At 29.9% G+C, this 16,789-nt stretch overlaps 1 protein-coding gene across 1 annotated transcript in view; it reads right to left on the bottom strand.

Moving 5' to 3' along the window:
* The window catches only part of LOC143232396 (dynein axonemal heavy chain 2-like), a 228,744-nt gene that overhangs the window by 72,304 nt on the left and 139,651 nt on the right, over positions 1–16,789 (bottom strand). Inside the window, 8 exon segments of the mRNA XM_076467790.1 lie at positions 54–243; positions 551–692; positions 978–1,094; positions 1,587–1,797; positions 2,062–2,201; positions 11,456–11,591; positions 12,916–13,055; positions 14,409–14,569. Coding sequence (XP_076323905.1) covers positions 54–243; positions 551–692; positions 978–1,094; positions 1,587–1,797; positions 2,062–2,201; positions 11,456–11,591; positions 12,916–13,055; positions 14,409–14,569 — 1,237 coding nt within the window.

The following is a 16,789-nucleotide window of genomic DNA, read 5'->3' as shown; positions in this document are numbered from 1 at the left end:
ATATAGTAATATTAATAAAATAATCAGTTGTTTGAATACAAACTCGAACATACCTATAGACTTTCCCATAAACTTCCATTGCTCGTACCCACATACACAGAGACCTTGCCGCTAGAGAAACTTTACCCACAATTTCGGGATGAAAGTCAGGTTGTACTACATACTTTCCAATTCTATTTAGGACCCAGTCATTAATGTTATCTTTATCAAAGGTCATCAAATGATTAATGAAATTCGGATCACCTGAAATATAAAATTACATACTTCAATATATAAATTGCCCAAGTCATGAAAATAATATAATACAGTGAGAGAGCAAATAATAAATGAAAGTTATTAAAACTTAACGGTTAACATTACAATTACATTACAGGCTGATGCAAAACATATGTAGAGGTAGAAATTTGTTCAAAGCTTGTCAAATGCTCAAGAAATTCCATGGCAGTTGTGCAAGAAGTAATAGTTCATGGTACAGCGAGAGAGGTAAATAGAATTTCTGAATTATAGTGTTTTTTTGTTCACTTTGACACTAGGAATTATTTTCATTTACCAAGTTGGCGTTTTGCCTCCACCCATGTTGGCTCAGAACCTCTGAGAATCATCACAGCTTCCATCACTTTCTCCACTAAAGCTGGTGGTCGGCCATAGCTTTTAACCTCTCCGATGTCCTTTTTGTTGAGAGATTCAAGTGCCTGAAATTAAAACATAAGACTATTTTATACATGAAAATTTTCAGATCTATGGTATTAAAACAATATTTTAAATTTTATCAGGAGTAAAATCAAATTACAATCATTCTGAAGTTACTTTTTATTAAACAAAATCATTTAAAAAATGAGTTAACATTACAAATCTTAAAATGTTTTATTGTAAAAAACTAATATTTAAAATAATTTAACTGGCTTCTTTACATAAATAAGATCATAAAGCATGTCTGATATAGATTGATGTTCATAAAAAAATAAATAAAAACATACTTTCATTGCTTCTTCTAGGGCTGGAAGGGTTTGATTTAGATCTTCTAATGCATGTTCTGCCATCTTTTTGCATGTGATCTCTTCTTCAGCAATTTTCTCACTCCTTGCTGATACTAACTATATGCAAATTGAGTCAGGCAATTAGTAACAATACTAGCACTCCTAATTATATTTATTTAAAAAGTGACTTTTATCCATCATTTTGTTTTCAGCATTGGCTATTTACAAAGTAAAACAATCAAATACAAATGTCTTTTTTTATTTAAGTACACTGAACTGTTGAGCAAAACCTAATTTTTTATTTAGAATTTGGTGACTTGAAGTGAGATATGTCTTCACATTGTAATTTACTGAAAGTGAGCAAAACATGGCTGCAAGTAGCCTGTGTTAAACTTATACCAAAGCAACCGGAAAAGGAATTTATAATATATTTCTCTAGAGTAAAGTAATGAACAGAAAAAAATACTTATGTTTTCAATTATCAAATTAATTGCATACACAGTGAGTTGAACTTAAATAAAGCACATTAGTTCAGTTCAGTGTTTGTTATATTTAATTAGCAATTTTCTTAACACTACTGATTATGTTAAGCATTTATTTCCCACTAACCTTTTGCTGTTCATCTGCTTCTCTCTTCTGCTGTACTATGATTACTAAATATTCATCACATTCTTTCTGGAACCTTGCAACCTGAATTTGGGCATCTTGAAGTTCCCTGGACATAAGCTCCACTTTCTCTCTTGTTTCATTTATCTTGTGAAGGCCTGATCTTAATTTGTGAATTGCTCCCCCTAAATCCTTGTGTTTCTGTGCCAAAAGCCTTATACATAACCAAAACTATCATAAGGTATATGAAACAGAATGTAATTATGCAATACATTAAAAACAAAAACTTTCTTATACATCATTTGAAATATGTTCAAAAGGTTGTTTACAGAAGTGTCAACCTTATTTAATAAACATTTTTCAGTTTAATTCTTTGGACAACACAAGTCATTTCATAAGAGACATAAAGATTGGATATATCATGGAACTAGCAGTTCTCATAATGAAATCAAATAAAAAGAACTTTATTTTTCAATACCTTTTGTAGGTAGATACCATATCTATGTAATTCTGTGGTGTGATGTAGGTTTGCCTTTTCATCTCTAACATCATTCTTTCAGACATAAACATCACAGACTTCTGCATTTGGGAAAACATTTTAGCTAAATTCATCTGCATCTGAAACAGAAAATTTATGTTACTTAAGAAAACATTTTTATTAATGGCCTATAAATGTATTAAAAGATGTATTTCTTCAAAAAAAAAGATATAAATTGTGGTGTTTATGCTCGTATTTCCTCTGAAATTTACCAATACATATTCCAACAAAACAAATTTTTACTAGTACTTTATCATTAGGTTGTTTTAAGTAAACAATATGAAAAGTATTTATAGTTAATATAAACAAGTTGTAAGTAATTGAATATTTTTTTTCACATTCCTGTGAGTGAACATTTCAACTTGTACTTCATATTCTACTATAAACAATTTGAAATTATTGCCAAATTGCTTTATAAGATATCATATAGCATGTGCAAGGCATGCATAACAATACAGCTGTTGTTTTTAATGGAGATCACACATGTCAAATAATTAAATCTACAAGAAATAAAGAAGTTCACACAGTTATGATGTATTGTAAATAATGGATAAAAAATACGAGTGCTGCATATATATACATACATCTTTGGTAAATATAATAAAACAAAATGTTACACTTTTCTGCAGTTCTAGTTCAGAACTTAATAGCTCAAAACGAGTTGATGTTCTAATTCATTCCAAGATGACATTCTCTGCTGTTTCAGTTGTATTGTACTCAATACCAACTTGAGTTTGAAATCATTTTATGGCTATCACATGAGGTAGATATACTTCCAAATTCTAGTGATCTAACTTGTGATTCATCAGCAATAAGGAGAAAGTAGATTGTGAGAGTTGTTTTGGCATTACTGTTAAACTTTCCAATTTTAACAGGGCAAGTATGTGCAAGAAAATCTTGTCTGCATTATTCCTTTGTTAGATTGATGTTACTCCTGTTTAATCCATGTGTGAATATGGCCTTCATTTTCTCATTGAAAATTTCAGCCATAGTTCAGTTCAAAATAAAACATGGCTTTTCATTTTTTTAACTTTATCATAATTATCCACAAGTACATTTTATTTCATTTTTTATCTTGTTTTTAATACTTATACCTAATTTTTAAACTACTTCTCAAACTTACTGTTGCACATCCTACTACATTAGAGCCACCCACTGTAATGTTTAGTGATAACGTTTTTTTTTGTTCTTTGGCACATTAAGTTTTTGTCTCTTTCAACCAGGCGATGGCATATCGCTACATTCATCCTCTCACATATTAAAGGTACAAGCTTTTCATTGTTTCAGTGGTCATGAAACTGTGTACTTTATCAAATACAAATCTTGTAATATCATGCAGTTATATAAGCAGACACTCACATGAATGTCTATATTGATAACAGATGTATGTAAATTATGTAAGAAAAACAGAAAATACATGGTTAAAGAATGTGCGTGTTAACCTTATCCTTTATCACATATTGTTGTCTAGCTTGAAAATGATCAAGTTATTTACTGGCTTCTAAAATAATGTTACAGGGGTTGTTAGCAGTACGTTTAACTAAATGTAAGCCTTCAATATCCCACTGTCGCAGACATTCTATTTTCTCTTATGTAATGTTAAGCAATCTGATATTTGTGCATAGCCTGGCAGTCACTGTAAGAGGTCTTATAGACCATGCTAGGTTCTCCTTTCATTTAACCAAAAGTTTTATAAGGTACAATGTAATTTTAAAGTATCTTGTACATACAAATCACAAAGAGTTCTTCTGACTCTTTCAAAAAGACCATGAGCATATGGAATGCTTACAGTATATAAAGGATAGGAGCCATATGTTAAAGCACTTCACATCTATACGATAGCAAACCAAAGTTTATATTTTTGTAGCTAAGACAACACACATAACAGTTCTTAGTAACCTTATAGCTAAACATGGAAATGTCAAACTTTCAAATAATTTCAAAAGAAACTTTAAATAATTGCTTAAATAATTCTACTGTACTTTTATAATACATAAAATTGAGAATAAGCTTTCACTGCTAATCAACCTTGAAGTATACAACAGAGATTTTAAAAATTTTAGTTCAAAAATATATAACTAATTCAAAACTACTATGTAACACATTTTAACATAAAATCTTCACTCACTAACACACACCCGATAAAGTTGACATTTTAAATTGTAGTTGTATCTTAGAATGACTGGTATGGGCATTAACACTTTTACTAATACAGCAGAGAACATTTTGTCCTAGGAAGGTAAAACATTGTTCCCTGCTTATCAATAAAATTGTTAATAACCATACCAGCTGTTCTGAGATACATTTTTAGTTCAAGTGGGTTTCTTATCATCAAGAAATTGCAGTTGTGTCCTCAAATAATAAGCCTTATTTCAAAATAGTTTTATTTGTATATTTCTATGATTAGAGAGTCAGTCAGTGGTATATCAGATATTTTGCCTCTTTTATTTGATGTGGATACAACAAATTCTCAAATCAAGGTAAAACAGCATGGATAAAAATAAGATGTTGATAAGTCTAAACACAGTAGCAAAATACTACTGTGAGCTAGTCTAAACTATTAAAGCAAAATATGCTCTTGTTGATCATAATGTGCTGAATAGGTTAAAAGCTTTTCAAATTTAAATAAATAATAGAGTACATTTGTTAAATTTTAAATCTAGGCTGATATGATGTTATTAAAGATCTTATGCTGTTAAAATCTATGTTTTACATATGTGGTATTAGAGCACTCTTAAGAGATATGATGAATTACAAAATACAAAAGTTAACTGTATGTATAATAAGCTGATTCCATATAATATTTTAAATGTAAATGTACTTTAAAAGCAACTTTAATAGTTTTGTTAATGTAGAATAATTTCCACCCTTTATACACTTAACTATAAAATTATAAGTTATCCCAGTGTTTAAAGCACCTGGCAATTAATAAATATGTAGTATTCCATAACACACTTGTTCAACAATAAATTAAGTACCACAACAACTGGAAGTGCTTAGGAATTGTATGCAGAGTGTGAATAAGTCAAATGTAACCTAAAGATAGAACACAGACACAAATTACTGGCTTAAAAACAAACACTTATTAACAAATAGTTTATGAAGTGGGTGTTTTCTTGAGCTCATGGTCTTCCATATTTATGACACAGCAATAATGCAAAATTTACACAAATGCACTTACCAGAGATAAGGGCATTTCTGATCTAGTAATAACTTGCCTGGAAACTTTGCCATTGATTCCAGGAATGACTTGTCATTCTAGTAAGAAGATAAGCCTCATCAAGAAAGGAAAGAGTTTCTTGTGTGTCTTTTCCCATATACGACCAACATGTCAGATATCTTACAAAAGTAATTAATGACTTATTTAGTGCACTGGCTACATATACAGTCAAATATAATTGTACTGGTTCTGACCAAAAGTGACTGCTTAAGGAAAGGATTAAGAATAGTCCACAGTTAGGCACATCGTGCTCATTGAAAAAATAGGGGAAAAGCTGAAGAGAGGAGACTCAAGAGAGCAAACAAACACCTGCTGTCAAAGGAGCATATACAAGATGTATGAGCTGGTGGGTCCAACCCATAATGGGGTAAGAAAAAAGTCCTGGGTAGAGGAAAATGAGAGAAACCACAAGGAGGAAGAGTGTGACAAAACACTGAATGGCTCAGACAGAACAAGAGCACATTCCAGAACAAAAATAGCATCAAAATTAGAAACCGAAAGGAAGGAATATGTGATAATGTAATGAAGTCAAAGGGTGATGGTGAAAAGAGACCAAAGTGATAAGTACATCCTGTATGTCAGCACACAGAAGTAGAAGAGTGACAGGAGTGGAACAAAGAGATAGCTACATGATCAGAGAGGTGAACAGCTCAATCCTACACACACTGAGAAAGGAATGCCATATCCTGAGGAAAGAGCAATGTGTGAGAGTGGAACAGAAGAGATGGAAAGTTAGAAAGAAAAAAAGACAGGGTTGAAACTCAAGAAAATGGAGTAATAAAACAAGATGTGAGGGTTAACCAAAGGAACCCCTGAAAGTGTATTCTGAAACTGAGCAAAGACCTGAGAGAGAAGATAGAAAGATGGATATATATATATTGTAAAAAAGATGCAAGATAACAGATTGAAAGCACAGACAGCCAGGACTGAGGAACAAGACACAGGAGACAAAATATAAGTTAGCAACAGGGTGTGGCCAAGCCACAAAAAGAAAAGGAACAATTGTATGAAACATTATCCACTACATGCAAATGTCATGTATGTAAAAAAGTAAGAAAAGACATTATTGAATAAGTACATGTTACAGAGCAGGTAGCAACTTCTAAACTTAGACTGCATGGAGCAAATTCTTATGTCTAAAACTATTCTGTTAATCATACAAACTTTATAGACTGTGAGATAAGTTAAAGAGCAATGAGTGAGGATGAAACATTATCCACTACATGCAAATGCTAACACGCAATGACCTATACCAAAATAGTAATGTCTATGTGTAACTTGTCAAGAAGAAATGTATGAGAACTAAATACTGACATCCATGGATGCAACTTATGCAGTAAAAACATGGAAAAAAGTATTACTCATTACTACTCTTCCTACAGGCTTGGTTGAATCAGTTATGTTTGTGACCCCATGTTGACCTACATAGTTTCCTTACTCTAGGTTCTAATTTGATTGGTGTACCTTCATTAAATTGCACAAGCTTTCAGTAAACATTAAGAGTGGTTTGAAGACAAAAAAATACAAATTTTTAATAAAGTATTTTCACCACAACTTTCTCCATATAATATGGAATCAAAATGTTGACTACTCAGAATTTTCATTTGTGTAATCTCTGAAACCTAAATAAATTTCACTGTTTCTACATAAAACTATATTTTATCCGTTATTTTCTCTGCTCTAACTCTATACAAAATTAATTTGACTGAACCTTATAATCACCATAAACAAATAGGAAATAAACTTAAAATATTTTTTCCTTTCTAGATTGATTTTAAATTGTAAATGAAACTACATGTCTAGCTAATAATCTCACCACAAAATATGTAAATCACTTGTTTAAGGTATAGCTTATGTTACTCTATCAAATTACATAATGCATGTGCTACTCATGAACACATGAACATTTTTTATCATTACTTTTCTTTTATTTTACTTAATCCAACCTCATCTAACCTAAAAATATTTTAAATTTTATATTTCAGTTACTTTTATAATAATAAATAAACAATACAGATGAAAAATAAGAAATGTAGTATTTACCTCTTTCTTATTTAGTATTTACCTCTTTCTTATTTTTTGTTGTTGTTGATTGTCAATGAAACATAACCCTATTTTTTATACTAATGGTATATAAAATGGTTAATAATTTTTAACTTAATTAAATAATGCAAAAAGAGCACAGAATAAAAACACATAAAAAGTAGACACTGTCCTATAATTATCATAATATTTATGCCTTTTTAATTATGCAATAAGAGCTGTTTAAAACCCAGCTAACTTTGTCTACATATTTTCTGTGGGAATAAAGTGTGAACTGAAAGTGAAATAAACAATTCTCTGTACAGGAAACAACATAACATAATACATGACATGACAGATCAAATAATTTAGCTTTCTACTGGTTATAAATAATATAGTATTAAACATCAAAGAGAACTACTGGCAATTTGTGAAAAAGAGGACCTGCAGATGAATGTGGCAAGTAGGTCTGATTTTATAATTAGTAACTAGCTTATAGCTACTTAATCAAATAAAATTGAAGACTATAAAAATTATGCTTTGCTTGAATAATAACAGTATCATAATGAGTAATTTATGAAGTTAATTTGAGAACTTAAAACTTACATAATTCAAATTTAGGTTATTAGCTACAGTTTGATGCTAGGTTTTATTTGTATATTATGGTAATAAAGCAGTTTAATTAAATTTTGAATATAACTTTAACCCCTCATGATATGTGCAGAAAAGAATACCCATATGGATAAAATTAAGTGACTATGTTAAGGAGTAATGATCAAAGTCTATTCATCATCATAAAAATGTTGCAAGTTAAGGAAAAATAACTTATATCAAAATATTATCTTCTATACGTACATGTTAAGGTGTAATGAAAGAGAATGAAACAATAATGTGTGCATATTAAGGAATAAATAACTATGACTAAACAAGTACTGACTAAGAGTAGAAGTGAAGGAGTCATGACATATGATGAGAAAACATATCCCATATGTTATTTGTGAAGAAGCAAAGAACTACAAATAAACACCAACATCTAAATTTACATGCTTAGAATAAGCAACTATTTCTGAACATCAACTGTTGTGTATACAGAAAGAATCAACAAACCATGACCAAACATCATATTCCAAATAGGACATGATTAGGAGGAATTAACTATGTGTAAACACTATTTCCTATATGTAAAGGAGTAATGAACTATGGGTAAACATTAACCCCAATGAGTTGTATATTAAGGAGTAATGAATTGTTTCAAAACAATATCGTCTGTGTGGACATAGTAAAAAGTGAGAACTAGAGCCAAAACACAACAAGAATATGTATATGGAAAGGAATAATTAACCAAGACTAAGCATTATATTTCATGTGTACATGTGAAAAAAGTAATGAAACAGATGTAAATATTTTGTATGGGTATGGTAACATGGTAATGTGTAATCAAAAATCGAAATATTATTTTATTTCACCTAATATGTGGGCATGTTAAGGAGTAAGAAGTAGAACTAAAGATTAACATGCAGTAACCATGATTAAATGTTATATTGTATAATAGTGATGTAAACATGGCAAGGTATTGTCAATTAAGGCTAAGTATTATATATAGAGTACATGTGAAGAAGTAATGAAGAAAATGTAAACATTACTTTCTACTTGGACACACTGAGGTGTAATAAACCAAAATGAAATGTTAACTACTATATGTTACATGTGAAAGAGCAACTAACTACAACTAAACATTAATGACAATGTTTACATGATAAGAAATAAGTGAATGCAACTAACCATTAATGCCTATGTGTAAATGTAAAAGAGAGATGAACTATGATTAAAAATAATATAATAAATGGTATAGGTTAGGTAGTAAATAACTACAATTAAACATTATAGTTATATCGTATTTCATATGTAGACATGTTAAGGTGTAATAAATAATGTCTAAACATTAAGTCCTAACCGTTATGTGTCAATGAAGAATAAACTATATCTAAACAGTAACGTTTACATGTTAGCTGTTAAGACAGTAGGGATGAAGCACAAAAAGCAGGAGCAAATTAAACCTCAAAGTAAATGACAGGTGTAGCACTAACACTAACAGGAGAGAAGAAAGGAAACAATGAGTAGAAAGCATATGTATGGCAGGAAAAGTTAAGGGATATTCAGTAGGTAGAAAAGTATTACTAGAAAATCACTCCATTTATTTCTCTGCAACTTCTGCTTCAAAATCTGAAAAGGGAAATGTGCGGTAGGGACAAAAGAAGAGAGTCCAGGTGGTAACACAGACCTCACAATATGGTGGATGATGGTATGTTACTCTTCTTCTTACTATATTTGTCTTCCTGAGCAACATATATCTCAACACATGATGGTTTTCACAGTCTCAAGAAGCAGAGAACTTCCTAAATTTTTGGTAATTGTAAGTGATATGTGTACTAATATCAGCAGAAAAATAATTTACATTAGTCTGCAAATTCATACTGAAAGATTAAAAATACAACATAAAGTTGTTGTAATAAGTACATCAACAACTCTCAGCTAAAAACAAATAAACAAGCATATCTTGGCATAACAGTACTGAGAAAATGAATGAGGATTTTCATACATTACTTAGATGGAACATTTGTGCAGGGAGGTATGTCACACTCCTTCTGATTGAGTGTTTTGCCATGTGATACGTCATTATGCAGTAGTGCAAATTCACATATCTTCACATGGTAAGTGAATCTTTAAAACAGAATAGTGTTACTTCCTAAAAAAAATAGCTAATCTGCGCACAGAGGTGAATCATGATATCAAAGTTTACACATCAATGTATGTTAGGTAAACTGTTACAAGTTCAATTCTTGCAAGTCTTTTGAAAATAATGTTCATAATACTATGCACCTGTTCCAAATGTTATATAATGCATTTATTTCAACAGCAATTTTAAATTGCTTGTAGTAATGGATGTTATGTTATAATATTCTATATAGCATTTTCCTCTTGATTATTATAAATTGTTTCATATTTGATTACTTTATAATTAAAATTGTATTTATTTAAAAACCAGTGAAGAAAAAAGTTTTCAAAAAAGGAATTAAATGTGGGAATGGGTAATATCAATCCTTCAAAACAAATGCAAACAAGACAGTAGGGATGGCATTTGCATCATCCCTACATAATAGCACAGTGACACAGTGTCGTAGAATGTTGACAGACAAAAATAGGATAAGTTAAACTCAATTGTGGTTGAATTGTTATTTATATATATTGTTCTATGTTAATTTTGCAAATGTTATCACTACTATCTTGTTTGCATTGTTTTTAAAGGATTGATATTAGCCATCACTACATGTACTTAATTTTTAAAAAAAATTTTTCTTTACCTGTTTGCTTGTTGGTATTTACAATGCAATATTTTTCTACAGACATAGGAATGTTATATTTATAACTAAGTTCTAAACAAAATGATTTTCCTACTGTAATATTTATTGCTTAACTATTATTGGTTGGTAATTCTTATTTTACTCAGTACTAAAGTTTAAAAAAAACAACACCAAATTGCTGTAAAAAACTAACTTCAAGGGGTAATAATAACAGTTTTAACACTAGAATTGTGATTTTTTAATTACTAATAGTTATTTATACTTATAAATGTGAGTACTCCTTTTGAAACTATGTCATCTCAGTGAAATGGGTTGACATCATTGTTTTGGGTTTTGAGTGATCATGCAACATAAAAGAAGCAGAAGAAAGAACAAGAAGTTCAAACTTTTTACATTCATAGAACTCACGACTCAGTCTTCACATAGATATTGTTATAAAAGGAAATACTATATAGTATTGTAAAGTTATGATGACCTATTCAGGAGATATTTAAAATACAATTTTGGTGAACAATATGAGTCATCCATACATAAGCAGTACTACAACCTGTCTAATAATTACAGCCTTAAAAAATAGTTAATAAATATGATTTTTCTCAATGTCTTTCAGCTATAGCATTTTGTGTTATGAGTCAAATCACCATCAAATACATCACAGTATTTATAACACTCAAGTCTTTTCAATCAAAAATTTGAGAAAGGTAATTCTTGACATCAACTTGTTTCTTACTTCCTTCTCAGATTCACTGAGATGAGCTTGATCAAGAAATTTGAGGGCAAACTCCACTAATACTTCCTCTGGCCATTCTCCAAACCAATCAATAGTTGTACATCTGACTAGTGCAGGGTAGTTCAGAAGCCTTTTCCTATTGGTTAAAACAAAATTAAAATATGTACAAAAATAAAATAAAACTTTAAAACAATGTTTAAAAATATTCAATTTTACTTGAGAAATATGTCATAAATTATTCTATTTGGGCAAGGAAAATGAGAATATATGCACACACACAAACACATGCATACATATCTAGATTTTTTAAACTCACAAGGGTAGTAAAATAAAAATTTAAAGCCATACTATAAAGCCATCATAATGACATTTTACTTGCAGTTACAGTAAACTAAAATAATCTATTATTATATTAATTTGGATATCAAATTAAATTTTATCAAAGAAAGACATTGAAATAAAGTATTCCCACTGCAAAAAACTAATCTATTATTGCATTGATTTGAATATCAAATTAAATTATCTTAAAAGAATCATGATAAGAATCTTTCTTACCATTACAATAAACTAAAGGTAATCAAATATTACATTTAATTTAATTTCAAAATTTAAAACTTTTACCATAAAGAAAATTAAATATTTAAATATATGTCAAAAACTAAATAATTGTTACTACTACCAAGAAACAAAAATAAATATTTTGTTATTATGTTGACAATCATGTTAAAATTTTTTAACTAAATGTTAAATAAAGACACATGAAATCAGATACTTTTTAGTACAAAGAACTAAAAGCAACAAAATTCAAATTATCCAGCAGAAAGATGAAGGTAATATACATGTTTAAATTTATGTAACTGTTTTAATTGTAAAAGGAAATAAAAGTAATATATTATTAACCTTGGTTTATGTCAATTCAGATTCATTCAAATAATTTTACAATTAATAAATCTGTTTCATACTAAAAAGAACTTAATGTAATATGTAATTATATTCTGCCAAGTATTAAATCAATATCTCACCACAGACTCCTTGATGGTTAAGAACGAATATTTTGTAGTCCTATGATTAACTTTGGGGACAAACCAATTATAATAGGCCAGTTTGTGCAGATGCATGTTTGAATTATAGTACATATGTTATCGGCTTACAGCACCAAATATGTGTTTTGTATAGATTAATGATCATCCTATAAAATTATTATATTTTTTGCAAAAATAAAATTAAAGGTAATATTTAAGATAATTTATAACAAACACTGTTTTTGCAACAATGATAAACAGTATATAGTTGTATAGAAAAATATTTACATGAACTCAAACTATTTTCTTCCATAATTAACTGTCTTTTTTTAAGATTAACAAATTTATGTGACCCTCCAAAAGATAATTTCTTCCCAACCAGTGATTTAGCTTGAAGTAGAACCTACAAGTAACCCATAGAATTGTTTTTAATCAGACCTGTATGGTTCTCCAAGAGGGCTAATACAGAACACAACATGAAGATTATCTTTAACTTGGTCTAGAAACTGGTCAAACAAGGCTTGTTTATCTTCACTGAGTTTTCCAGATGTAACTGATTTTTTAAGAGATGAAACTACCTAAATATACACATATAGAATAAAAAGAAGCTTTAGCTACCACTACTTTGATACTAAAAAAAACCTTATTTTTCTGAATATAACTGAGTATGGGTTTCTGAAAATAAAAAACAACAAAAAAGTTTAAAAGTGGATTTGATTTTTAATACATATACTGATAACAATAAAAAAGGCTGACATAACTTGATGTAAATATGAATGATTTGTCACTTTACAAAATTTAAAATTCAAAAACAGTTAAAGTGGAAAAGAAATGCATCATTTAAAAAAGATATTATGTCACTGTTAACATGAAATCATAATGCTCACAGTGGCAAATGTTTTTTTCACTGATACTCTTCTATCCCATTTTAGCTCTTTTTTAATTTTAAATAACTTGATGAATTAACAATGAGTAATATTACTCTGATACCTTAATAAAGGAACTCTTTAAGTATTATATTTTACACTAAAAATTTAACTAGATTATACTGGTAAGATTATATGCCATAATGCTATGAACTATATATAATATTTTGATTAAAGTAAGATGGGATTAAAATCTTTTGTGAAGGTGAATAATGAACCATGCAATATTTTAAACAATACTTACAAATCAGTTTTTTTTAACATAACTCATAATGAAAATGTAAATAATGACTACATATTGTGATATTAACTCTAATTTCTTACTTTTTTAAATTTCCCCAAATAATAAGTCTAATACAAACACAAATTATAATGAAACAGACTTTTTTCATCTTGGTCTTCAGGCTATATGTATCTGGAACATAATGAATAAGAAATGGAGAAATGTTGGTTTACTTTCCCATAAGCTATCAGACCAAAAAATTAATTTAATTAATTTTTTTTTTTTAAACGAGGAATCTCTAAAGCTAGAGTACGTAATAGATAATGATTACTTTAGAGATTCCTCATTTTTAAAAAAAAATTAATTAAATTAATTTAGCTCTAACTGCAAAACAATGCACTTAATTCTTAAAAAACAAAAATGCAAGTTTATAAATTATAAAAAAACCCATTTCTCTCTGTAACAATCTTAATCTAACAAAAAAAAATAATTTATTTTGTCAAAATGAATGTGGATTAGTATTCATGAAACAAAGTTTCTGTTTGTTGCTAAACACAATGTTGCATAATGGATTCTATGTACCAGTTGTGGCTACAAAAGGGATTGAACCCCACATTATAGCATTAAAAGCTCTCAAATAAGCCACCATGGGACAAAAGTATCTCTGAGTAGTTGAAATGTCTCAGACATTAAACAAAATAAAATCTCAAAGAAAAATAATAAATAATATACAATGAAAGAATAAAAATTTCTTTTTTTTTTCTTTTTTTTTCTTTTTTTACCTTATCCACTTCTTCTTGTTTGAAGAGGTTGGGAACTTCTCCACTGCTCAATATATTGTTAATATCATCTAAAAACCCCTCATGTTTTACTTGACTGTCAGTAAACAGGAAAACTGTGGGTTCTTTCTTAATTCCTGTCTGCCAGTAGAGATTCTTCAGGTCTATGATATTGTTTGGAAAAGTAAAATTGGACAGATTACTGCAAGATAAAACACTGAAAAGTTAATATTTTCCTACACTGAAAATATACTTCCAATGGAAGTTTCCCTTCTCTGCCAATCTTATTTGTTTCAGCTTTTATACCCCACTAAATTGCCCACAGAGAATTAAATCTTATGATTCTCTTTACTTACATCAATGCACCCCCTATACCAAATATGTATATCAGCTCCCTTCTATTACTTACTATTCACTTTTTGAGATAGTCCAAATTAAACTGGTCCAAAATTGGTCATTTTATGGGGAGGAAGGTCAGGATAGTGTTAAAGAAGGTAAGTATCATCGAAAATACAGTGTCAGTAACTAAAACTTGTTTATTTTGATTTACACTTTAGGTAGAATCCCATATTGACAAGGTGAAGGAGCTGATGAGGACAAAGTCTACAAAGAAAGTTTCTGCATAGAAAAGTGTGTAAACATTAAAAATATAGTAACAGAACACTAGTGCAGTCTAAACTACCCCTGAAACATTTTCATTTTTTGCCAAGACTACGTGAAATCAAATTCTTGGGCAGTAAAAGTGGACCAGCCACAGAGGTAAATTCCCAACATGTTAAAAAGAACATGAATTCTTCAAGACCCTAACCAAGCAGATGCGATTCCATGTCTAATCCTTGGAATTATAGGACTGTGGATGCAAACTGAGATCCAAAGTGTAATGGGTAGGGCATAAGGGCCATTGTATTGTTTAGACTTGTTTAGTAAGGTGATATTAGTTGAACCCAAATTGAAAGTTACAGAATGTTGCATGTTAATTCACCAGAATTATGAATAGAAGACATGAAACACCAAAATGGTCAAATCCTTGCCCCAGCTTGAAGAAGTGCATAACACAACAAGCCAAGCTCAGAAGAATTACTGGATATGTTACATCTCACTCAACCTATAGAAACAGAGATTACCTAGTTGAGTACAGGAATGATACTTTGCATGCAGATTTATGAAGAGTCAACGATCCTCTTCTCTGGTCATTGAAATAAAGAGAATGACCAAAAAAGAGGGATATGCATAACCTGAACAGATAGTGTAGAGTTATCTCTGAATCACAATTATTAGGAGGCTCCCAGGTAGGCTAGTTCTGCTCCTAGCATACATCTGGAAAAAAACATCTCCAAAAGATACCAGCAACAAATTACTAGAGATCAACAAAAGAGCAACAGTTGATAATCTTACCAAAGTAGAAGTTCAATAACTGACTAAGATCCCTTAAAATTGAGCAGAATACCTATGAAAGGCCTCATATAACAGTTGCAAAGATGATAAAGAGCAAAAAACTGCAAAAAAGGAACAGTCAAATCCTGTAAAACTGGGTGAGGGTGAGAAGAATAGAAACATAAGTCTGAGGAGTTGCAAAAAAAAAAAAAAGAAGAAAAACATCCAGCTTCTGAAAATCTAAATATGGGTCCTCCAAGCAATGGAAAGATAAAGCACATTTATCCAATAAACTAGGAAGACAAGGCATGACAGCAGCCTCTCTCAATTTATCTACTAATCTCTGAGCATGCAGAGCAATGTCTGGTGAAGGTGAACAAGGTAATTAGCCAAATGACTTACTCCATGCAAAGTAGAAGAAGAATTTTAAGCCACAGAAGAAAAGACATAAAAAATGTGATGTACTAGTTGCAAAAAAAATGAAGGAGGTGGGATGTCTGTTCAGAGCTAATGATTAACTGACTGAGTAATGAAAGGAGCCAGAAAAAATAAAGAGTTTAAATTCTCATCAGTCCATTCCTGATCCTCCTACAAGGTCAGCCTTTGATCTTGCAGAAGAAGAAACATTAGTCCTCAAGAAAGACTCCACCTGTCAATATATTCAAAAGGGTTGTCTCCCTGTCACCCTGGTAACACTGGATCCATATGTGGCAGATTAGGAACACTAGGAGACTCAATACCAGAAACATGAGAATTGATATCCAAACCTTCTAATAATTTTAATTTTTTGTAATTGAAATGAAAAAAAGACAATAACCTCAAAACACAATAATACGGGTTGAAAACAAAATTATCCAAAGTGGTTGGTTGTTTAGTCATTTGGAATTTACTGGTACAAAGCAACAAACAACTATGTTATTTGTGCAAAACAACTGGTAAGAAATGTAAAAGTAAAATTATTATAAAATGTAAAAATTAATCAAGTTAAAACAAAGCAATGTTCACAATTC

Source organism: Tachypleus tridentatus, chromosome 1 (assembly GCF_004210375.1).
Source record: "Tachypleus tridentatus isolate NWPU-2018 chromosome 1, ASM421037v1, whole genome shotgun sequence".
Lineage (NCBI taxonomy): Eukaryota > Metazoa > Arthropoda > Merostomata > Xiphosura > Limulidae > Tachypleus > Tachypleus tridentatus.
The sequence above is the reverse complement of the archived record's forward strand: the minus strand, read 5'-3'. Positions and strand labels throughout refer to the sequence as shown.